Consider the following 24507-nt stretch of genomic DNA (forward strand, 5'->3'; position numbering starts at 1 on the left):
AAGGGAAGAAGGGCCCAGATGACCAAGGCCTTTAAATGTCAAATAGAGCAATTTCCATTTGATTCTGATGGTTTATATGGCCTGCAAGGTCTGTTCCAGTTCTGAAGTTCTACGAGCTGTGTCCCTAATGGCAGAGATTCTGTCATATTCATCCTTCTGTGACCTTCTGTGTTTTAGGCCTGGGGTCATGAAGAATTAGACAAGACAGAAAAACAACTGAACTATATATATATTGATAATAATAGTATGTATCTCCCAGAGTTGTTTTGATAATCAAATGAAATAATAATTATAAAGTGCTAAGCATAATGTTTGACACATAGTAAGTACTGTATACATTTTAGCTATTATAATTATAATGATTAATGTTCTCTGCTCCCTCGTGCTTGTGTGGAAACAGGTATATAGGAGCCACTTCTCCCCTTCTTAGTAGATATTCCCCTTGTCCTGAATGATAACTATAAAATTGGACTGATTTTTGGTCCCAGTGAGCAGCCCAGATTCCCTCCAGGAAAGTTAGGGCCACAATATTGTTGGGAACATTTTGGGGAGATCCAGCAATGTGCTTTAAAAAATAGAAAGAAAAGAAAGGAAACAAAAGAAATTCCCAAGGACTCAAGTCTTCAGAGAGATTGAAGGCTGAAGCAAAGAAGAGAATGAAGATTTATTAAGTACCTACTATGTGCCAGGTACGGTGTTAAGCATTTCATAGATACCTCATTTGATCATTACAACTCTGAGCTGTTATTCTGATCCTTATTTTACAGATTTTTACAGAAACAGGCAGATGAAGTTAAGTGACTAACCCAGTGTCACACAACTAGTCAGTGTCTAAGGCTGGATTTGAACTCGGGTCAGGTCATTCTGGCATTTGTCACAGCTAGAAGGAGTAAGGCAGATAGAAATACAGGAAGCCAGGGGACAATAAAAAAGAGAGACAGAAAGTCATGTTTCCAAGGTGTTTTTATTTCTGCTGTTAGAAGGTCTCTCTCCAGTCATCTGGGTCCTTCTTAATTTTCTGCCATTATCTGTAAAGAAAGCATACAATTTAGAGAGGGGAAGTACCTTAGAGATCATTTCTCCCAATCCTTCTCCCCACTTTAGGGATGAAAAAAAATAAGAAGTGAAAGACGCATACAGATGCTAGGTAGCCCATGTCAACTAAATCCTCCCTTCTTTCAACAGTATTGATCTGTTGTCTTCTGGGCCAGGCCAGTGCTCCACCCAGTCAGCATCACATCCCCATCCTGCCAAAGCATGGAACAACAATCTGCCTTCTCTTTCTTCAAGAACCTTCAAGGGCTCCCAATTGCCTCCAACAATGGTTCTCAAAGTGGGATCTGGGAACCCCACCCCACCAAGACCCCTCTAGAAAATCCATATGATCAAAACTATTTTCCTAATAATATTAAGATTCTTATTACTATATGGTAAATATTGATAGGTATAATGCATATAAACTAAGCTCATTGTGGCCCCAGGAATTATTAAGAATGATGAAATGTTTTGAAACCAAAAGGTTTGACTAAGTAAAACGTAAATGCATCAGATTGTTAGGTGAAATCTATCCCAACATAGCTTATCCCCCAAATATGCCCATAAGTGATGTATCATTGATTTATCCACAATCCATTTATCCATGAGTGTTATTCCTTGGGATAAGGTGGCAAGGCAGTACAGTGGTTAGAACACAGAACATAGAGTCAGGAGGGAGCACAGAAAGGCTTTCTTGAGCTCTAAGCAGCTGAGTGACCAGAGGCAAAAGGCTTCATTTCTCTTAGTCCTAGTTTTCTCACCCACAAAAGGAGTTTGATAATCGCTCTAATATTTTCCTCACAAAATTATTGTGAGGATATAATGAGATAGTTTTTGTCAAAGGCCCAGTAGTGTTGGACCTGAAGTGGAATTGGTGTGTGTGTAAAAACCTGTAAAAATAGTCTCAGATCACAGTCTTTCTGTAACTTCAAGGGTTCTTATGTCCAAAAAATTCACTATCCTGTATTATACTGATCCAGCCTTTCATAATAAAGCTCCCTCCCATCTTTCCAGTTTTCTAATACCTTATATCTACCCAGCCCCGACCATAAACTCTTTGACCCAGTGACTCTGGTCTCCTTGCTATTGCTTATACAAGACCCTCCATTTCCCAACGCTGGATATTGCATTGGCTCTCCCCCAAGCCTAGAATGCCCTCCCATCTCATCACCAGCTCCCCAGATTCTCTCCAACTAAAATTTTCCCTTCGACAGGAAACCTTCCTTGATCCCCTTTAAGGGGAGTTGATTCTCTCCAATTTATTCTGTCCATATCTTATTTGTACATAGTCATTTACAAATTGTCTCATTAGAATGCGAGCTCCTGAAATCATGAGCTGGGTTTGGCCCCTTTTTTGTTGTTGTATTTTCAGTGCTTGGTACATAGTAGGAACTTATTAAGTACTTATTGACTGAATGATGAGGCTCTCTGCATTAACCCAGACTATCCTTAGTCCATCACCAGGTCCAAAACTGAAGTCTTCCCCTTATTTTCCATGACTCCTTTCTAACTCTGAGATTCTCTGATCTTGTCCAAGTGTGTTCTCCCACACCCCCTTACCAGCTTCTCCATGAGACCCAGACCTTGGCTAATTGCCCCTTCCCCTCAATTCCTACCTTTTCAATCCAGTCATTGAAAGCTGAGACCCGGGTGAATACTGTGGGCTTCTTTGGGGTGTTACAGCCCAGAGCAGAAACAAAGCTGGCAATACCATGGACTTGCCATCTGCCATCATCAGCCTGGCAGTTAAGAGGTCCTCCAGAGTCACCCTGAAACAGTCCCAGAGGAGGGGGAGAGATTAGGCAGGAGAGCTTGTGCGAGGGGGATAGTTCTGTCTTTGTCCTCTGAGCATCTGGAGAGGTCCCAGCCCCAAGCCCTGGCTTTGGGTTACAAGGACCAATTGAATATTTCAAACTCATCTCATTGGTGACTGAAGGCAAAGAGTTTAGAGAGAGGAGCAGGAAGGGTAGAGGGTCCCTGCGTCCCCGTCTTAATTCCAGGATCAGTGACTTCTTCCTAGAGTGCTAGTCTGCTCCATAAAAGAAATCCCTCCAAGCTGAGCCCACCCAGTGCCCCCAGGGGCCTAGCTGTCGCCTTGCAGCTGGAGCCAACATCCCCTCCAGCATTCACCATGGTGATTTTCAAGGAGATGTCCCACTGTATCCTTTCGAAAACTTCTAGTGATGGAGAACCCTAGAAGAGTCCCCTTTGGAAGGCCTTCAGGCCATTTTATTTGGGGGCAGCTCAACTTATGGCAAAGTTTGTCCTCAGCAGTGACATCTAACCATTGCTCATCATGGTTAAATGAATGGAAGGAGTCAGAGGACCTGACTTCTGTTATCCTAATTAGCAATTTATCAGTTAAATGACAATCACCTAGATTTATTAATTAGATTATCTAATCTGAATAAATTCAATTCTAAATTTATTATTAATTCTTCCCTTTTGGGATAAGTAGACTGAATCTCCATGTCAACTCTTGTCCATGTTGACTCTTAAATCTTTGAAGATCCCCTTTTTCTTCTGGCCAAACAGCCCCATTTTTTTTAAAATCAACGTCACCATGGAGTGGCCTTTACTCCCCCCACTGTTACTCTCCCATCTATGGATTCTAGCTAACCCTTGTCCTAGAAGTGCTAACTGCAGCCAGGAGGGGCTCAGGATTCCCAGCGAGCACACAACCCATTTTAGAGGTGAGCAAAGTGTGATCTAGCTGACTTAGATAGAAAATTTGGCTAAGACATCCCGGGTAATAAATGGCAGCTCTGGGGGCAGCTTGTTGGCCTCCATCCCAGTAATACCAGACGATCTGGCTCACAAGGAAAGACAGACAGCAGCCGGGACGTCTACCTCCTTCATCCTAGCCAGGGTGGATCCTTCTCTCAAGTGAACGTGGCTGAGATCTGGGGCAGGTGGGCTACTGGACCACATTGAAGGTCCAGCTTTGGGGACCTCATCCACCTTGTTTCAGGTGGGTTGGTTCCCCTGGGACTCAGCAGGGGGATCCCCAAGCAGGGTTGTGCCCTTAGTCAATGCCCCCTCCCCATTTCCACCCTACCCAGAGAGTCCAGCACTCACATTGCAGCCTGAGCGAATGTCCCCTCCAGCACACACCATGGTGGTTTTCAAGGAGATGCCCCACCAGTCCCCCTTACTGCAGTGTTCATAGTCCACCACCGGGAGCAGGGCTTGCTGCAGCTTGTCGGGGAGGGGTCCATTAGCTATAGGGAAGATGGAGTAGGGTGACAAAGGCCGTCAGGTCTGTCTGGCGAGACAGAGAGACAGAGAAAAGAAAAAAGGAAGGGAAGAGGTAGGAGACACAGACAGACAGACTGACCCACAGACAGACAGAAAAACAGGAAAGTTCTAAATCCCACACCTATAATGGAGAATTTCAGAATTTAAAAGTCAAGACCTGGGGAAGTAAACTCAATAGGAGCCTCTGCTCTCATGCTTAATAGTTAATGTCTTTAGAAATGCAGGGACTCCAGGGTTCAAATCCTGCTTCAGAAATTTATTAGCTGTATAACCTTCAGCAAATTACTTAATCTCTCTCTATTTCTAAATGTCTTTATAGGCAAAATGAAGGGATTTCTCTAAGACTTCTGTCTTCCAGTTCTAAATCTATGATCTTATAAAGGAAATTTCTTCACCACGTGATATCCTTTCAGATATTCTACCTCAGTTTCCTCACTTGAAAAGGATGACAATAGGACCTACTTCCTGGGGTTGTTGTCAGGATCATACGATACATAAAAAGTTTTACAAATCTTAGAGTGCTATGTTAATGCTATTATTTTATGTTCTTCCTCTTTATGGAGGAAGAAATGGCTTCATAACTGTTTGAAGAATCTGCAGGAGAAAGGAACTTTGAGATCATCTAGTCTCAGGGGTTCTTAACCTAGAGTCCATGAACTTTTTTTTTTCCTTTGGCTGAGGCAATTGAGGTTAAGTGACTTGCCCAGGGTCACACAGCTAGGGAATGTTAAGTGTCTGAGGTCAGATTTGAACTCAGGTCCTCCTGACTTCAAGGCTAGTGCTCCGTCTATTGTACCACCTACCTGCCCCAGTCCATGAACTTTTCAAAAGGTATTTTGATGCTGTATTTCAACATAATTGATTTCCTTTGTAATCCTGTGCATTTATTATATGCATTTAAGAAATTTTGGAACACAGAGAGATTAAGCAATTTGCCCACTCCAGTATCTTTGCCAAGAAAACTCCAAGGAAATATAGTTCAGGGGTCAGGAGGAGTCCTATGTGACTGTATGACGAAACAATAACCCTCCTCTTTCCCCAGAGCTCCTCACAGAAATAAAGGGCTCTGAAAACTTTATGGATCATCATCATCATTATTATTAATCCTCTCTTCCCCCCAGAGTAGCTCTCTCTGCCTCCTTGCAGCCTTGTGGGGCATTTTTCCCACTGGGGTCCCTACCACCCTTCCCCCTTTTCCCCCCTCTCTCAGAGCCCAGCCATACTGTAGAGGCGGCCCCAGCCACTGATGTAGCAGGGGGCTTCGTTGGGCAGGATGGTCCCAGCGGGGGGGATGCAGCCTAGCTGGACTTTATCATTAAGCTGGGCGCTCCGAGAAAGCTTGATGAGAGCAATATCATTCCTGAAACAGATAGGGAGGACAAGCTGAGAGAAGAGCAGAGAGGAATCTCTTCCCAATAGATCTGCTGTGGGGTAGCCAGTCTCTGCAGACCCATTTTCTTCCTCCAGCATCCAGATCTCGTTCCTCCCTCCCAGCCTTTGTCCTTCCTTTAGTCCAATAAAACTAAAGAAGTAAAATGATTTTCCCAGCATCACACAGGCTGGGATTAGGGTCTGGGCCCAGAGCAGGAAGAAACCTCAAAAGCCAGCTTCATTTTACAGAGAGAGAAACTGAGGCTGAGAGAGGATAGAATTGATGTACTAATAGATGTCTGAGTCAGGATTCAAACTCAGATCTTCCTAAACTCTGTGGGGTTATTCCACTTACCCACAGGACACACAGAGGGAGTTCCATTTCTCATGAACAAAGAGGCCATCGGGGTTGACGGGAATTATTTGCTCTTCCCCTTCGTCTGAAGACCGGTCATACTCTCCCAGAACCACCTGGTAAGTGCGGAGTTTGCTGGGAAGCCGGAAGACAAAGTTAAGGGTCAGCCCCACAGGAAGGCTCAGAACCCCAGATTTATTACCAGGACCAGTGATCCTGCAGGGACCCCTCCTCCCCTCACCCCTGAAGCGGTAACTCGGGCTTGCCCACCAGGTCCCAGGGATGGGACAACGCAGAGACTACGATAGATCTGTTATCTTCCTAATTGTCAAATTCAGCTTGACAAAGATGACCAAGTTCTCACAGCCAGGAAGAGCCAGAGCCAGGATCTGAATCCCCTTTCTACTTTCTCAGGATTCCTTGTGAGACCTAAGAGGGTGAGGGGTGGGAGGGCCAGATGGGGGAAGGGAGGAGGCCAAAGGGTTCTTACTTAATGCAGTGGGCGGCTGTCATGACCCAGTCAGGGGCAATGAGGCTGCCTCCGCAGGTGTGGTAGAAGGTTCCGGCTTTCTCATACTGCAGGGAGATCTGTGGGCAGAGGCGGGAGGGCTTAGGCTGACCCTGGCCAGACCCCCAGCTTCATGCCTGAATAGTGGGCCTTGAGCTATTCGAGGAAGGCCCTTCCATCCCTCTCCCACGTGGCACCAGTCAGAGTAGCTCTGAGCCTTGTCAGAGTCAGGGATGGGGGAGATGTCCCTATGGGATGGTGGGACCTTCCTGTCCCCCTTAGCCTGTGTGATACTGTCCGTCTGAATCCCTGACCTCCATAATCTCTAAGGAATAATCCCGTCCAGAGTGACCAGGCCCAGGTGTGCCCCCTGCCCATTTCTATACCAAAGGAACTGTGGTATCCCAATATATCTTTTTTTCTTTTTTGCTGAGGCAGTTGCGGTTAAGTGACTTGCCCAGGGTCCCACAGCTAGGAAGTGTTAAGTGTCTGAGGACAAATTTGAGGACTCAGGTCCTCTTGACTTCAGGGCTGGGGGTCCCATCCCAATATATCTTATACCAGTTGGTCGGGTGGTCTGGAGTGTTCTGTGCCAATGGCCAGTCTCTTCCCATGCCCACCAATGGCCGAGCTCCTTTCCAACCTTCAGCATCCCCACCTGGAACACGGGCCACGGACTCTCCCAACCTGACCTCCCCAGTAGCTGGCTCTCCTCAAGCTTCCTTGGGTTCACTTTTCTGCGTCCACTCTGTCTGACTGGTGGGACGTGAGCTCTTGGCAGGGGTGGGTGGGTGGGGCGCTTTTATGTTCTGTCTTACTTCTTGCTCCCCCCCCCCCCACATAGCGCCTGGAGCCCCACCAATGATTTTGTTCGAAACATCCCATTTCATTGATTCAGGCCCAGAGTCGCGGCTCATCCTTACCTGCCAGGGCCAGCTGTAAGGTATGGCATCATCTCCATTCACCACCCGGGTAGCAGGGTTGTAGGCAGGCTTGCCACAGCCTGAGGCTGGAGAGGATGGCAAAGCAAGAGAACATCAGCCTGGAAGCTTGGGGTCAGGCACTGGGGCTGGGAGATGGGGGACCTGGGAAAGGCCACTGTGCCCATCTCTGAGAGGAGTTGGGATAGATACCAATATAATATCAGTAATATTACTCATATAACCCCTTCCAGCCTCAGTTTTCTCATCTGTAAAATGGGGATAATAGGATTTTCCTCCCAGGATTGTTGTAAGGATCAAATATTGTAATATTTGTTTTATTTTTTTCAAAATGTACAACGACTTTTATTGAATTCCAGTGCTTCCTCCATGAATTAATATTTCTATAAATAGACTTATTTCTCTTTTTTTTAATCTTTTTTTAAATAGCTTTTTATTTACAAGATATATGCATGGGTAATTTTACAGCATTGACAATTGACAAACCTTTTGTTCCAATTTTTCCCCTCCTTCCCCCCATCCCCTCCCCCACAATGGCAGGTTGACCAATACATGTTAAATATGTTAAAGTATAAATTAAATACTGTAATATTTGTAAAGCACTTAGCATAGCCCTCAGGAGGCACCATAGAAATGTTAGCTATTACTGTGAATATGCCTTAATCACCATTGTATCCTCCCCATCCCTACCATCTCACCACCCTCCTGGCTCTGGGGACAAGAATGCATAGCAAGACCAAATCTGAACTTCGAGTTCAGGGGTACTGGCTGGGGGAGGGGGTCCCCCAATGACACGCTCCTTGACCAGGACAAACACTGGTGGCCACGCTGAGAGAACGGTAGGGAGGAAGGGGATCCAGAGCCAGTGCCCAGCTCCTCAGCATTTCCCCTCTCCCAATCCTTCTTGGCAATGATACCTGGCTCACTCCAGCCCCTGAGCCTCCTCTGCAAAACAAGGCTGCTCTTTTATCCAAGGGACCCTGCTGTAGCCTGCTCTCCACTTCTTGCTCTCCTTAAATAATCCTGAAAGTTATGCCATTGCTCCCTTCCCTGGTTCCCCTGTAGCCCTTGAATTTTTCCATAGAAATGGCAGCACCAGGGTGTCTTTCATTCTCCTGACCTCCATTGTCCACACACTGGCTTCCTCCTCCCTCCTCTGGGGTTTTAACCCTCCACTGGACACATTTACCCACTCCCTGCTGACTCAACCTCAGACTGGGTATACCCACCACCCGCTGCTAAATTAACCTTAGCCTGATTATTCCCACTACCCACTGCTGGCTCAATCTTAGACTGATCATACCCACTGCTGGTTCAATCTCAGACTGGGTATACACACTGCTGAATTAACCTTAGATTGATTATACCCATTACCCATTACTGGTTCAGTCTTAGACTGATCATACCCACTGCTGGCTCAACTTTAGACCAAACGTGTCCACCACTCACCGATGGCCCACTCTCAGGATAAGCTACCGTTCTCTCTGCTGGCTCAGAAAGGATGGCCTGACCCACTCCCACTTGCTCTTTCTCAAGTCCCCCCTGCTAACCCAACGAGCAAGAAATTGTATGTTTTTCTATCCAAAGGAAGAAGGCGCTTTCCAAGGGACCTGGTTCCCAACAGGGCACCATTCAGAGCAGAAACAGAGTGAGGGAGTCAGGGCCAGGGGTCTCACCAAGGGCCACGAGCAGAAGGGCCACCAGCAGCTTGAGCATTCTGTCTGGCTGTTTCAAAAGGAATGGGGGAAAAGGCTAAAAAACAGGAGCCTTAAATAGAATTCCCCATATCAACCGAAGCAGGAAGGTGAGGTATCCTGGTAGCTTGCCTAATGGAGACCAGGGTGTAGATGAGGACATGTTCCCGGAATATCACCTGCTAGTCAAGGTCACAGAAGCTGAGAGCAGCGTCGGTGCAACAGGTGGGCAATACCCAGGGATACCCAAAGCAAAGGGCCCAGGCAGCCAGATGACTTTGGCTTTGAGACCCATAATGCCCAGAACTGAACTGATCAAAAACAATGAATCGCCCAACAATTCCAAAGGATTCATGATGAGAAATGTTCTCTACCTTCAGAGAGAGAACTGATGAACTCTGCCTGCAGATCAAAGCATGTTATTTTTAACTTTATTTTTCTTCTTTTTTCACAACATGCAAATGTGGAAATACATTTTGTGAGATTTCATATGGTTGTTATATTTCTTGCCCAAATAAATATTGTATTTCTTGCTTTATGAATGTATGAGGGAGAGAGTGGAGAGGAGAAAATTTAGAACTCAAAATAAAGTTTTATTAAAATTAACAACAGAAAGTGATTCTGAGCTGATTATAGGAGAATAGGAAGTAAAGATTACCTAAGATTCATGGATCCTTTCAATATCTTCCAGGGATTTCAAGCTACTCAATTAGCCTGCCCTCTGATCCCTTTTAATTTTCTCATAAAATAAGGACACAAGTCCTGTTACAGCCACAATCTAGCTCCGATTAGATTAAGTCCTCTCTGAGGTCTCTTCCAACTCTACTATTCTGTGGTTCCCAAATTTTCTAAGGTACTTGGGACTTAGTTAAGAACCAATGGCTATTTGGGTTTTATGAGGATATTTTAAGTGCAATGCTTACCTTAAAGTTATGGAGCATTAATTGTGTAATCTCAGTCACAAGGAGGGGGATATTGCTTCATATTCTGGGGGACATTGATCAAATTATATCATGGGGAAGTACATTTTTTCAGTCTATAGGGAAGAGGGGTCCTTGATAAAACAGGTAGAGGGGAAGACATACTAACCACAGGGAAAGTGAGAGAAATTTTAGTGTGAGATGGAAATCATTTGGCCTTCTCACTTTTCCTATCAGACTAGTCACACAGCTTGGTTTGTTTGATCAGCTTTGAGGCTCAGAACTGTTCCCTAGCCCTGGATGCAGAGCACCTGTGATTTTTAGTAGGGAAAGAGGAGGGAGATAGAGGCAAAAGAGGGGAAAAAAGGGGACAGGGCAGAAGGAAGGGAAAGGGGAAGTTGGGTTATTTTTCAGTTATGTCTGACTCTTTGTGACCCCTTTTGGGATTTTCTTGACAAAGATAACAGTTTGTCATTTCTTTTTCTAATTCATTTTATGGATAAGGAAACTGAGGCAAAAAGGGCTAAGTGACTTGCCCAGGATTACATAAATAGTAGGTATCTGAGGCTGGATTTAAACTCAGGAAGATTCTTAACTCCAGACCCAGCACTCTATTCACCCTGTCACCTACCTATTCCTCCCTTAGGTTGTTACTTTTGTTTAAACTTTGATGCCTTTTGTTTTTATGTCAGTCTCTTCTCACCCTGATCTATATTAAACCCTCCCTCATCCAAAAAAAAAAAATTTAACAAAAAGATCTATTACAGAATCATATATGATAGTATTTATAGTATTCTATCCTAGTAGTCTCTTACCTCTACCATGAAAGGAGAGATATATTTATTATCTTATCTTTTTCTCTGGGTTTTTCATTCCCCCCCCCATTCCTCAGAATGTAACTTCCTTTCCATGATCTTTACATTAATTTTATTATAGTCACTGAGTATATGGCTTACCTCACCCAGTATCCATTTATACAAATCTGCTCAATTTTTTTCTGAACTCCTCAGAGTTTTCATTTCTTACAATATTATTCTATCACAATGGAATATACAATAATATTCTATTACAAAACTGATGGCCTAGAATATAAAAGATGCTTTATATGTTCTTATTGATGGAGGGATGTCCAGCTCATTCCCGGTCCTTTACTAACACTAAGAATGCTATGGATATGTGGTTCAATCTTTTTTTTTTGGTCTTGTTTTTGTTTTTGGCTTCCTGGTAGTAGCAAAATTGCTGGGTCAAAGGGTATAAACAGTATAATCATTTTTCTTCAATAATTCAGAATTAAAATCCAGAATAGTTGCACCACTTCAGAGATCCACTAAAAATACGTCAGTGTATCAGGAGGCAGGCTATTTCTTGAGACATTCCCCCACCCTTGGGCATCTCAGCCCTGCCCAACCTACCTGGGTGTAAAAAGCACCAGAGTTGAGGTCAGGTAGAAGCTCTGTCACTTACCATCTCACAAAGATATTGAGCAAGTTAATCCTCTTCCTTGAGACTCAATTTCTTCATCTATTAAATGGGGATAATAATGCTTGTACTGCTAAATATCTCATAGGATTAGTGTAGGGCTCAAACAAGATACTGATTGTGAAAACATTTAGTAAACTATTGAGTTTCTACACTGTAAAAGATGATTAATAATATTATTCTAGAATATTAAAGGCAGCTTGACATACCTGACCTCAAAACCTGAAAGATCTGAATTCAACTCAGCTGAGGTACTGAAGGTTCCGACTGTCATCCTTTCATCTGCTACATCCCACTCTTCCCCTTAAACCACTATCCACTTGATAACAAGCAGTCTGGAACAAGGTGTCAATCATATTCTTTTTTGTACCCAGATTCAAAGAATTAGCTTAATTACAATATCCTACTATCGATGGACAAACAAGATGTATCCCAGAACTGTAGCACTAGGTTTTCTTCTTTCTTTCTTTCTTTTTTTTTTTTAAATAAAAGCTTTTTATTTTTCAAAATGCATGCAAAGATAATTTTTTAACATTGATCCTTTCAAAATTGTGTTCCAAATTTTTCTCTCTCTCTTCCCTTGTCCCTTCCCCTAGACTGCAAGCAATCATATGGGTTAAATATGTAACACTGGGTTTCCATCAACACAAGACACCCATCCCTGTTCCTCTTCATTTTCCCAGCCCTTATAAAAATGCTGCTTCTTCCCTAAAAATGTGATTCTTCCCAAGCAGGAGACCCCCGCCCTTGCTGGCAAACTCAGCAAATCTTGCATTGCTTTACAATTTCCGATCTGGTTACGCTGATCTCTCCACCTTTTGGTGACAGGTGGGATTCTGGCCAAGGGGAGCCTTGCACTGGGAGCCAGCCCCCGGATTGCTCTGGCTCAGAATCTCCCCACACCTGCAGGAATGGGAAGCTGGGGAGTAATTTTACTCAGGAAACCCAACCTGACTTTTAGTCCTGACTTACAAATAACAGTCACCTTGGTCTGATCGCCTGGGCTCTCTTTGGAGTCTACTGGAAACTATTTTTCTTGATTGTAGTCGAGACCAATCATAGAGAATTGGAACTGCTTCAGCAGCAATTGCTTGTGTCTGGTTTGTGTTTCTGTGATCAGCATCCGTATCTCAGACTCATAAGTCATTTTCCCTGGGAGCAACATCTGCAGCCCCTAGCTTGCCAGCCCCTCTGACAGGCTTTCCCGGAGATGGATTAGGAAGTGGGATTCTCCCCCTTTCCCTTCCTTAGACTTCCCTGGTTCAACTAGACCAGAAGATACATGGAAGACTTCCCCCAGACTGGTGATGACCCAATGACCAGTTCTGGCACTAACCAGTGGCCAACCAGGACTGTCTTGAGCGAGTGCAAAAGCCAGGGCTGCCTCCCGGGACCATTTCCTTGGGCATTCCCTCCATAGTTAAGCTGCAGACCAGGCCTGGGAAGTGGGTTCCTTCCAACTCCCAAGTTCTGATGCCAGGGGCACCAACACCATGGATCTGTACATGATTGTTTTTGTTGTTTATCTTCAATACAGTTTGTGGGTTTTCAAAAGCCTGCTGTGGGTCTCCTTCAGATAAAATGTTAAAATTATAAATGCAGAGCCACAAAATAATTAATAAATGGCATGTTTATACACCAGACCATTTGGTATTGCAATTTCCTTTAGAAGGCTCATATGACCTGCCCAAATTAGTTACCTTCCATGGGGCCATCAAAACCTCCACCAGATGGACTCCTATTTATTTTTTAATAATATGAAATGGCCAGAGCAGCTAGGTGGTCAGATACTTAACATGTTTTAGCTGTGTGACCCTGGGCAGGTCACTTAACCCCAATTGGCTCCACACGCATACATAAAAAATAATAATAATATGAGATGGCTGCTAAAAGAAGATTGATTCCATTGTCATTAACTCCAGGGATGAGAATGAAAAGAAGTTATTTTCCCCTATATCCAATAATCCTTCAGCTATTAAAGAAACTATCTCTGGCAATCCTGGAGACCTTCTTAATTCATGGTTGCCTTCTTTACCCTCTGAGTCTGTTCCTCTTCTCCCAGAAAAAGTGCCCCCACCTTGAGTTCCATCAAAGCCGCCTCCTTTCCCGTGCTGGATGGTGGCTGAGTACATAAATCAACCAAAATCATCTGGAGACACAAAGAAGAGGATAAAATCACTTCAGAGACCCTTATACCCTTCTAGGAATTTCCCCAGTCCAGGGATCCTCCCCTACTCGTCCTTGCCTCCTGGCTCCTCACTGAACTCTACAACTCTACTTGGAGATCTGATTTCCCCATTGTTGTAAGAAAATCCTGGGGAATTTTGTTTGGAGGCTACAAGCTAATCTGAGTAAACACCAATCGATTGAAGATGGTTCTGATTGTCAAGTATCTCTGAACTCAGATCCAAGAAAATCAGCCTGGCTCAGCTTACCTCCTCCTGACCTGAATAACATGGTAGGCAACTAAATCCTGAAAGGGTTGAAGAAAATGTTTCCTAATAAGGAAGATTGAGTTGAATTAGTCATTTGTCCAGCAGAAGGAAGAGCATTGTGGAGATGATTTTCCAGGCCGCTGAAACCTGGATCCAGAGGAGGAAAAAAGGGGTTTTCAGGTTCATGTTGTAAATGGTCATAGGGACCACCAGAAATGTTTCTTAGGCCTCTTGGAAGCCAATCTGGAGGAAGGCTTCCATGTGTCTTCTGGGTTATTTGAACAAGAGAAGTCTAAGAAAGGAGGAAAGGGGAAGAATCAGAAATGGCACGGATTCAGTCCCAAAGGGAAGGAAGAATGGTACCCTCTGGGACTGGCATCCTCCTGCCAGTCATCCCAACTCTCCCCCATCTATGGCAAATCGTAGACCCTTCCCTTGGGATGTGTGTCTCCTGCCACCAGCTCGGACATTGGAAGAATAAACGTCCCCAAGTCCTAAGGCCATTTGAGCTGGACTTCCCTGGTACTCCAGGGATTCCTAAGGAAATATCCCGATGAAGACCTTCATTTGTCTTTCCTGTACTCTTTATCAGGGGCACTTTTTCATCACTTTGAAAGTAACCATCAATGGGCGGGGGGGGGGGGGGGGGGAGGGGGGGGGGGGGACGGGGGGGGGGGGGAGCAGGGAGGGAAAGGTAGAAGATCTGGAACTCAAAGTTTTAAAAAACAAAAGTAACAAATTGTTTTACATGTAACTGAGGAAAAACAAAAATATTAAATTTAAAAATTTTAAAAAGTCTCCTGAATGACTTATCACCAACATAAAAAAATGATTGTGCATGTATAACTGATATCAGACTGTTTGCTGTCTTGGAGTAAGAGAGGGAAAGAGAAAAAATTTGGAACACAAAATCGTTCAAAAATGAATATGTAATTGGAAAAATAAAATGCTATTGAGAAGGAAAAAAAAGAAAGAAAGTGACCAGGACAGATACCCTCTGACTTGTTAAATACCTGTGATACTCATTCGAGGCTTAGTGATAAGGCCATCCCTCCTATTCCCTTCATAGATTGAATTCTCATTACTATGAGAGTTGCCTTATAGGCCATGAAGTCACCCATCCCTCCCAGGTTTCCTCCAAGGTAATGACCCCTTCTCATTGAGTTGTGATTCTTCTTCCCAATCTTCCTGTGGTTCCACTTTGGTTCAAGTTGGTCGGTGGTTCACTTCAGAGCTCCTCAGAGCATTCCCTGTGGCCTTACAGTTCCAGAATTACAAGACCTTTTAAAAAAGATTCAACCTGCCCAGTCGCCTGGTAGATACTTGGGTTTCCCACAGTCCTGTGGTCAGAGGGGCCTTTCCCCTGACTGTACCCAGGCCATTGACCTTACATTCCCCTGAGACCAGGAAGGCCCTTTGATTCCTACTTGGTATGGCTGACCCTTTGGCTGCCTCTGGATGCCTGACTACTCCATGATTGTGAAACCTCCAGATGTCCCGACCATCAAAGGCATCCCTGAGCAACCTTTGCTTTGGCCCCTGAAATCCAGGAATCCTTGGAGGAATTCACATTTGTCCGCCAACCCTCGCCTCCCCTCACACTCCTAGACTGTTCTAAGTCATACTTCCATCTTCTTTCGACACAAGACCTCCAGGTTTGCTCTGGAGTGCTGACCAGGCCCAAGGGGATCATCCTCCCTGTTCTTTCCCCATCCTCTTCATAGATCTGGTTGCCAGTGACTGTCCATCTGCCTCCCACTCCTGCTGCCCCTAAGCTTCTCTGGATAACATACAAGCTTTGGTATTAGGCCACCCAACTGCTGTTCTCTCCCCCATGATACATGATAACTCCTAAAGAATGAAGCCACTCAACACCTCTCCAATTCATGTCTTACCCCAAATGAACTTCTTATCCTGGCTGAGAATCTCTCTCTCTCTCTCTCTCTCTCTCTCTCTCTCTCTCTCTCTCTCTCTTTCTCTCTCTCTCTTTCTCTCTCTCTCTCTCTGTTTCTGTCTCTCTCTCTCTGTCTCTCTGTCTCCTTGTCTCTCTCTGTCTCTGTGTCTCTCTCTCTCTCTGTCCCTCTCTCTCATCTCTCTCTCTCTCTGTCTCTTTCTCTCTTTCTATCTCTCTCTCTCTCTTTCTCTCTCTCTCTCTCTCTCTCTCTCTCTCTCTCTCTCTCTCTCTGTCTCTCTCTCTGTCTCTCTCATATAAGCAAAATAGCAGGGTCCTATCCAAGTGGGTTTATGCTTGGGTGCTACACATCCCAAACACATATGGGGAAGTATTAAAAGCCAGTCACTGGGAATAAGTCACAATTGCCCTGACTTTGCCTTATAAAAAAGTGTTCAGTTCTATGAGTCCTAATCCCACCTATTAATCCCCCCATTATGCGCCCCGATCTTCTCTCCAAGATGCCAACACATTTTGTTTTGCTCCCCAATTCCTGTAGTATTCTGGGTTCAATGGAGTACAAGTGTGACTTAAGATCTGCCCCAGAGCACTGGAACAGAGCTGCTACCAAACAGCATTAGACAACCCCTCTCTATTCCTCTCAGCCTCCCTAGATCCTATAAAAATGCTGCTCCTTCTTCAAATGATGTGACTAATCGAGCTAGAGGACCACCCTCACTGGTGAACTCAATAAAAACTTTGCATTGGTTTAAAATTTCCTATTACCTGGTTACTTTCCATATTCCCAAACCACTCATTTAACTTCCAAGTGCTCCAGAAAATTATATATAATGTAGAGCAGGAGTTCCAATGTGGATTTGGAAATTTGTTTACAAAAAATTGGGGGAGGAAGAGGGGAGAGAGTTTAGAACTCAAAATTGATTTTACATGTAATTGGTAAAAAATTTTTTTACCAATATGATATGTAAAAACAATTTTAACATTCACTTTTTAACATTTTGAGTTCCGAATTCTTTCCCTCTCCCTTCCTCTCTAGCCCAGATAATAAGCAATTTAATATAGGTTATGCAAGTACAGCCATGCAAACCATATTTCCTTACCGGTCATGTTGTGAAAGAAAACACAGAACAGCAACAACAATAAAAACCACTGTGAAAAATAGTATGCTTTGATCTGCACTCAGATTTCATTAGTTCTTTCTTCTAGAAGACATTTTTTCATCAGGAGTCCTTTGGAATTGTCTTAGATCTCTTTTTTTTTTCCTGAGGCAATTGGGGTTAAGTGACTTGCCCAGGGTCACATGGATAGGAAGCATTAAGTGTCTTAAACCAGATTTGAACACAGGTCCTACTGACTTCAGGACTGGTACTGTATCTACTGTACCATCTAGGTGGCCCCATGTCTTAGATCTTTTTATTGGTGGGAAGAGCCTAGTCAGCCTTGGTTAATCATCACACAGTATTGCTGTTACTGTATACATTGTTTTTCTAGGTCCACTTCATTTTGCACCAGTTCATTTAAGTCTTCCCAGGTGGAAAAAATAAAGCATTTTTCAAAACACTTTGATAACTATATGTTAATATAATTGGCTTCCTTTAAATTCTTGTGCATTTTATTTTATGCACTTTAAAACATTCTTCTGAGGGATTTATAAGTTTTACCAGACCGCCAAAGGAACACAAACTATGGAAAAGGTTAAGATTCCCTGATAAAGAAAAAGTTTCTCATTGGGAGCTCCCAGGATCAGTGAAATCAAAGATATGGTTTAAAAAAAAAAAAAAGAAAGAAGACAGAAGAATATATTTGGGTTTTTACTATAGCTTTTTATTTACAAGTTACATGCATGGGTAATTTTTCAGCATTGACAATTGCAAGACCTTTTGTTCCAACTTTTCCCCTCCTTCCTCCCATCCCCTCCCCCAGATGGCAGGTTGACCAATACATGTTAAATATGTTAAAGTATAAATTACATATAAAATAAGTGTACATGTCCAGTTATTTTACTGTATAAAAAGAGTTGGACTCTGAAATAATACTGTGTACTAGCTGAAATTAGCCTGTGAAGGAAATAAAAATGCAGGTAGACAAAAATAGAGGGATTGGGAATTCTATGTAGTGGTTCATAGTCATCTCCCACAGTTTTTTCCCTGGGTATAACTGGTTCAGTTCATTACTGCTCCATTGGAACTGATTTGGTTCATCTCATTGCTGAAGAGGGCCACATCCATCAGAACAGAGGACTATATTTGTGAGATCGAAGGAGGAAAGGTTGTTCCCTGGAGGATAAATCAAGGAAGTTAGATTTGACCTAGCCGCAGAATTTTCAGTCTTTAGCTCAGCATAGCGATGGAATAAGATAAGTGAAATTCAGACAGTCTCAGACGAAAGAAGAGGGAGCAATACTGTGTGTCCAGATGCCTACAAGAGCCACAGACATCAGAAACCAGCCTCTGGAGAAAGAAATGGCAAACCATTTCAGTGTCTTTGCCAAGAGAATCCCAGATACGGTCACTAAGAATCTGAAATGACTCAACAACAACACTAAATCTAACCTGTTTTTCTTTTAAATAAAATTGTACTGATTGTCTATGATTCTTTCTGATTCTCTTTTGTGCATTTAAAAATGCTTCAGTAATTCTTTTTTCTCTCCTTTCTCTTTTCTTTTCTTTGCTTTTCCTTTCTTTTTTATTTTTAATACACATTGCTTTATGAATCATGTTGGAAGAGAAAAATCAGAGCAAAAAGGAAAAACCATGGGAGAGATTAAGAATCTGAAATGACTCAACAGCAACACTAAATATAAGCCGTTTTTCTTTTAAATAAAATTGTACTGATTGTCTATGATTCTTTCTGATTCTCTTTTGTGCATTTAAAAATGCTTCAACCAGGGGGGCTGGGGCACTGTACTCATAGGCTCTATACCAAGGGCACCTGGTCAGTCTCTTCCAAGACCAGCTGCTTCAACGCCTAAGCTGCTGACCTTGGGCATGGGACCAAGACCCAACCTATTTTCTACTGTTCTTTGAATCATGGAATATAATGGAAAATAACTGGAAAATAGACTGATCTCACCTGTCCTAGCTGAGTGGGTGGAGTGGTACAGGATGGAACAGTAGAATTTACTACAAGGAGGCTGCTTAAACGTAGGGAAGGGACACAGAAGATTAAGGTTGTGACTGAGGATTCTTCATGTATGAAATTCACAAGATAACAGAATTTAGAGCTGAAAAGGATTTTAGAGATCATTAAAAAATTTAAATAATTTTTAAAATTAAAGATCATTAAAAGACATGCCCCATTTTATTTAAAATTAAAAAAAACTTTTTTGAATTTAAACACCAAATAAAATGGGCATTTCCTTGTAGACACAATTGATCAAAGAAAAAACTAGTAGCTGAAACTGTTTTCCTTTAATGTATAGCTGGGACCACTAGGTGGCTCCATAGTGCATAGAGTACTGGGCTTGGAATCGGGAAGACTTCTTTTCATGAGTTCAAATCTGACCCTAGAGACTGGCTAGCTGTGTGATCCTGGACAAGTCACTTCACTCAGTTTGCCTCAGTTTCTTCATCTGCAAAATTGGCTGGAGAAAGAAATGGCAAACCATTTCAGTGTTTTTGCCAAGAAAATCCCAGATACAGTCACTAAGAATCTGAAATGACTCAACAACACTAAATATAACCCGTTTTTCTTTTAAATAAAATTGTACTGATTGTCTATGATTCTTTCTGATTCTCTTTTGTGCATTTAAAAATGCTTCAATAATTCTTTTTTTCTCTCCTTTCTCTTTTCCTTTCTTTTTTATTTTTAATACACATTGCTTTATGAATCATGTTGGAAGAGAAAAATCAGAGCAAAAAGGAAAAACCATGGGAGAGATTAAAAAACAGAAAAAAGAAGTGAATGTAGCATGTTTTTTTTCCTTTTTTTCTTTTCTTTCCTTTCCTTTCTTTTTCTCTTTTATTTTCTCTATGATAGAGGTCAAGCATTTTATCCATTGTGCTATAAGGCTATAGGCTTAAGATAGTTGTAATTAGGCAAAGTAATGCCAAAATTAAACACAAAATTGCATAACCCTTTATAGACCTTAACAGGTCAGTTATCATCATCATTAATTTAAATTGTCTTGTTTTAAATGTTAGAAAGAATGGGGGAACAATTTCACTTTGGACATTTCTCTCCAAGCTATAAATACTTGGATTTAAAATAATGATAAACTGAAATATTTCTGGCAGACATGTCTAACATGTGGAGAACATTATTAATATTTTTTTTTCTTTGACAGTATCCTTCTCTCTCCCACCTTTCATATTTGAAAAAGGAAAGAAAAACAAAGTCCTTGTAACAAATATGCATAGACAGGGAAAACAAAATTTCTACATTGCCCACATCCAAAAATGTCTATCTTATTCTGCATCTTTGGTCTATTTCTTCTCTGTGAGGAGGCAGGTAGCATGCTTCATAATCAGTCCTCTGAGGCCATCACTGAAAAGATCAGTTGAAAACACCAGTTGAAAACACCAAAATGTGGTGTTCTTCTTCTTGTTTATAATATATGATGGGTCTCTGTGGGAGCAGGTTTCTCGGGGGAGGTTTTCTGGAGGCAGCCTTAGTTTCAGTTCAAATCAATAATCACTTCAAACACAGTCAGCTGATAAAATCCAAACGTTTATTTTCTCCTTCCAAGTCTTATCTCTTTCCTTGGGCCCGGGTAGCTTTCTTAGAGGCCTATCTCTCTGCTTGGTTCCAAGAGCTCTTGGAGCTTGTCCTTTGTTGCCTCCAGCTCAACTCCGACTCTTGGCAATCTCAGTCTTCTGAACTGACTGACACTCACTGGTCAGAGTTCTTAAATTTGTAAAAGTTTATATATGTATATATATATATATATATATATATATATATATATATACTGTTACTATATAAAAATTGTTCTGGTACTGCTTACCTCACTCTTTGTCAGTTCTCATAAGTCTTCTCAAGTTTTTCTGAAATCGTCCATGTCTTTCATTATTTTTTACAATGCAATAGTATTAATATACTATAATTTTTTCATTCATTTTCTAATTTATAGATACCTTTTCCAGGTTTTTTTGCAGTAACAAAGAGACCTGCTATAACATTTTTAAAAAATCTATTGGTCCTTTTGAGAAATGTATTTAATCAGTGTATCTAGTCAGAATCAATATTTGTGAATCAAATTTAGATTTGATTATATAAGCCCTATCCAGTGGCACAGTGGTTAGAGTACTAGGGCTAGAGTTTAAATTCAGTTTCAGAAACTTTTTTTTACCACTTAACTCTGCAAAAACGATAGTTTCTTCAAAAGTAGATGAGGATAATAATTATCACCTACCTTCCAAGGTTGCTGTGAGGATCAAATGAAATAATATTTGTAAAAACACTTAGAAACATACTGGGTATATAATAGGTACTGTATAAATGCTTATTCCCTTCCCTTCCTCTTTTTGCTTCCTTTGATCCCTTTGTAGTATAGAACTAATAGAAGTCAAAGGATATCCGTAGTTCAGTAACATTTGGGGTCAGAATAGCTAAACTGACTCGCTTTCCTGAAGCTTCTCTGACATTTGTCATTTGCAACTTGATGAGTGTGAAGGGGAATTTCTAAATCTCTTTATTTCTCTAATTATAGTGATCTGAAGCATTTTTTCATATGCTTGTTGGTAGTTTGGATTTCTTCTTTTGAAAACTGCCTCTTCCTACCTTTAAATATCTATCTATTGGAGAATGGCTCTTATTCTTGAAAATTTGAATTAGTTGCTTACCTATGATTGATACAATATCAGGAAACGTCATGCAGAGATTTTTTTTCCCTCCATCCTCCAGGTCCTTGTTTCCATTTGAGTGTTAGCAACATTGGTTTTGTTTGCCATCCCCATTTCATTTTACATTGAAGAAGACTGTGATTCAGAATAGTTAAGTATATATCTAAGATCACACACGCAAAAGAACTGAAACTTTCTTCTACTCCAACTTTAACTGTACTAGACAAGCAATCAAATGGGTTGAAGAGACATAAAGTTCTTTTTTTTATTATTATAGCTTTTTATTTATAAGATATATGCATGGGTAATTTTTCAGCATTGATCTTTGCAAATCCTTTTGTTCCAACTTTTTCCCTCCTTTCCCTCACCCCTTACCCCAGATGGCAAGTTGACGATACATGTTAAATAGAGACATAAAGTTCTTACCAATTTATCAGTATGATTAGCAAATATGAATAAAAAGGATTTAAGGCTTTTTGGTAGGCAACAATGACTCTAAAGTCAGCTCCGCTCTTTAAACAGCTCAAAAGATACATAGATTAGATAGGTTTACATAGGATACATAGGATTACATAGGATACATAAAATAGTTCAGTGATGCAAATTACATCTGAGAATATGACTGGTATGATGCAGAGGTAGAGGTGGTTGATCCTTGACTCGACTCAGAGAGAAAATTTCCATATCCCAGGGCAACACAGAATTGATCACCATCCCCTGCAAAGTCCTAGGGCGCATCTTATTCTCAGATTAATTTATCTCATCTCATAGTCAGCAAAATTCACAGATAAGAATTTTTGTGATTCAGTGGCAATCCATAAAATTAGGGAAGATAAACTCTTTCAAATTTTACTAATAGGGCATATATAATCAAGTCTGAATTTAATTAACAAATGTTGATTCAGATTAGATACACTTCATTTTTTTTTAAATCAAAGCTTTTTATTTTCAAATATATACATGGATAATTTTTGACATTTACCCCTACAAAAACCCTGTGTTTTAATTTTTCCCCTCCCTTCCACTCCCCTTTCCCCCCCAATCAGCAAGTGATCTGATATATGTTAAACATGTACAATTCTTCTATATTTCCCCATTTATCATTCTGCACAAGAAAAATCAGATCAAAAAGAAAAAAAAAATGAGAAAGAAAACAAAATGAAGCAAACAACAAAAAAAGTGAAAATACTATGTTGTCGTCTACATTCAATTCCCACGGGCTCTCTCTGGGTGCAGATGGCTTTCCTCATCACAAAATCATTGGAACTGGTCGGAATCACCTCGTTGTTGACGAAAGCCATGTCCATCAGATTTGATCATTGTATATCTTGCTGTTGTCCTGTATGATGATCACCAGGCTCTGCTCATTTCACTTAGCATTGGATATACTCCTTAATGAGTAATCATGAAAGTTGTAGGATTAAGGAAGCTCAAACTCACATAATGAAGGAGCAAACCAATACATATAGAATTGGTCATTAACACATAATAAATTGATCAAGCCTTATTAAAATAACACAAAATAAATTGGAATTTCAATTTTCAATTTCACATTTTCCCCTCTGATTCTTTGGAACCACGTCTATAAACTAAATTGATATAATTAGATATGATTAACTTCCATTGGAATTAAATTGACTATGGAGCAATAGAAAGTTAATAATTATGGGTTTCAATGTTTTATATGAAGTCAACCATGAAAATTTTGATTATTACTGGTGCTGGCTGATTGTTACAAATGGCCCTGGAAAAGATGATAAGTTTCTCATATGTTCTCCCTTTGTGCATTGTAGTACTAGACAGGAATAAGTTCCAAAGACCGGGGAGTGTTTTGGTGAGCAGCCCATTCTACAGACTAAAGCTTTGCTAGCTATAGCCATTGGAAGGACCAATCAGTAAGCTAACTTTACAGAGACAATAGTGCATGGAAAAGAAAGAATTTACATGAATTCTGGGTAATACAATAATGATAAATAACTTCAAGTGTCTTTGTACCCTAGTAACCTAATGTCCATATTATCCCTAGTTGAATTTCAGTCATACAAAAAACTTCTCATGTAATCATTCTGGAGTACGTCTTATTTGTTAGCAGCTCTGAAGGTGGGTCTTCCTAGACAATCATCGCCTTGTCTAGTTCTAGACCATTTGCAGAAGTTCCTGTGTGTTCCTGCTATAATCCTTTGCAAAAACAGATCTTGATATAATTTAGTAATGAGTTGAAGTGGTGAATTATGAACATCAATTAAATCAAGAACACTTCCGAGAATTTAAATTCTACGTCTTGCTTTTTTCTTTTTCCTTTTGTATCCAAACCTTGTATCTTATATGAACATTGCTATCAGTCCTAAAAAGAAATACATTAGGGCCTGACTTGTAAAAGGAGATCTTCATGTGTTCAATCATTTGTACTTAGAGTCAATGGTACGCCCACATATCTTGTTGCTTCTCAAAATGTATTAAAATTTGTTTATATTCAGCTTCATTTATTTTTCTCTACCTTTATCTAAATCTAATTCTAATTTGTTATTCTAATCATATTAACAAAATGAAAGGATGTTATAGTATCAATCTCCTATAAATGACTCTAGTAATTATAAGACGTGTGATTCGTGATAATGGGAAGACCTCAGGAGATCAGGTAAAGTGTCTTCTCTATTGTTGGTGGTACCGAACCAGCATGTACTATTCAATCAAAAGTTACCAATGGTGTTAATCTCTTATGTTTATTGTAATGGAAAAAATGAAGCATCATCATACCTTATACTTACCAAGGAATTTGCTATGAGGGAAAAAGGGAGAAATATCAAAAATATCAA

At 41.2% G+C, this 24507-nt stretch overlaps 1 protein-coding gene across 1 annotated transcript; it reads right to left on the reverse strand.

Moving 5' to 3' along the window:
• Window positions 1–945: 945 nt before the first annotated feature.
• CELA3B (chymotrypsin like elastase 3B) lies at window positions 946–9253 on the reverse strand. The gene is made up of 8 exons (XM_031962647.1): window positions 9145–9253; window positions 7451–7536; window positions 6510–6607; window positions 6020–6154; window positions 5517–5653; window positions 4114–4256; window positions 2652–2804; window positions 946–1028 (listed from the first exon to the last, which is right to left on the reverse strand). The coding sequence occupies exons 1-8, from the start codon at window positions 9182–9184 to the stop codon at window positions 1011–1013; spliced, it is 810 nt and encodes a 269-aa protein (XP_031818507.1). The 5' UTR covers window positions 9185–9253; the 3' UTR covers window positions 946–1010.
• Window positions 9254–24507: the final 15254 nt, after the last annotated feature.

This window comes from Sarcophilus harrisii, chromosome 3, assembly GCF_902635505.1.
Source record: "Sarcophilus harrisii chromosome 3, mSarHar1.11, whole genome shotgun sequence".
NCBI classification, from domain to species: Eukaryota; Metazoa; Chordata; class Mammalia; order Dasyuromorphia; family Dasyuridae; genus Sarcophilus; species Sarcophilus harrisii.

Bases quoted from the DNA above. Each gene is read 5' to 3' on its own strand.
- CELA3B (XM_031962647.1), bottom strand. From the start codon at position 9,184: ATGCTCAAGCTGCTGGTGGCCCTTCTGCTCGTGGCCCTTG. The intron at 6,608-7,450 runs GTAAGGATGAGC...CTCTGCCCACAG, and splicing joins CTTACAGCTGGCCCTGGCAG to ATCTCCCTGCAGTATGAGAA. The intron at 6,155-6,509 runs GTAAGAACCCTT...CCGGCTTCCCAG, and splicing joins ACAGCCGCCCACTGCATTAA to CAAACTCCGCACTTACCAGG.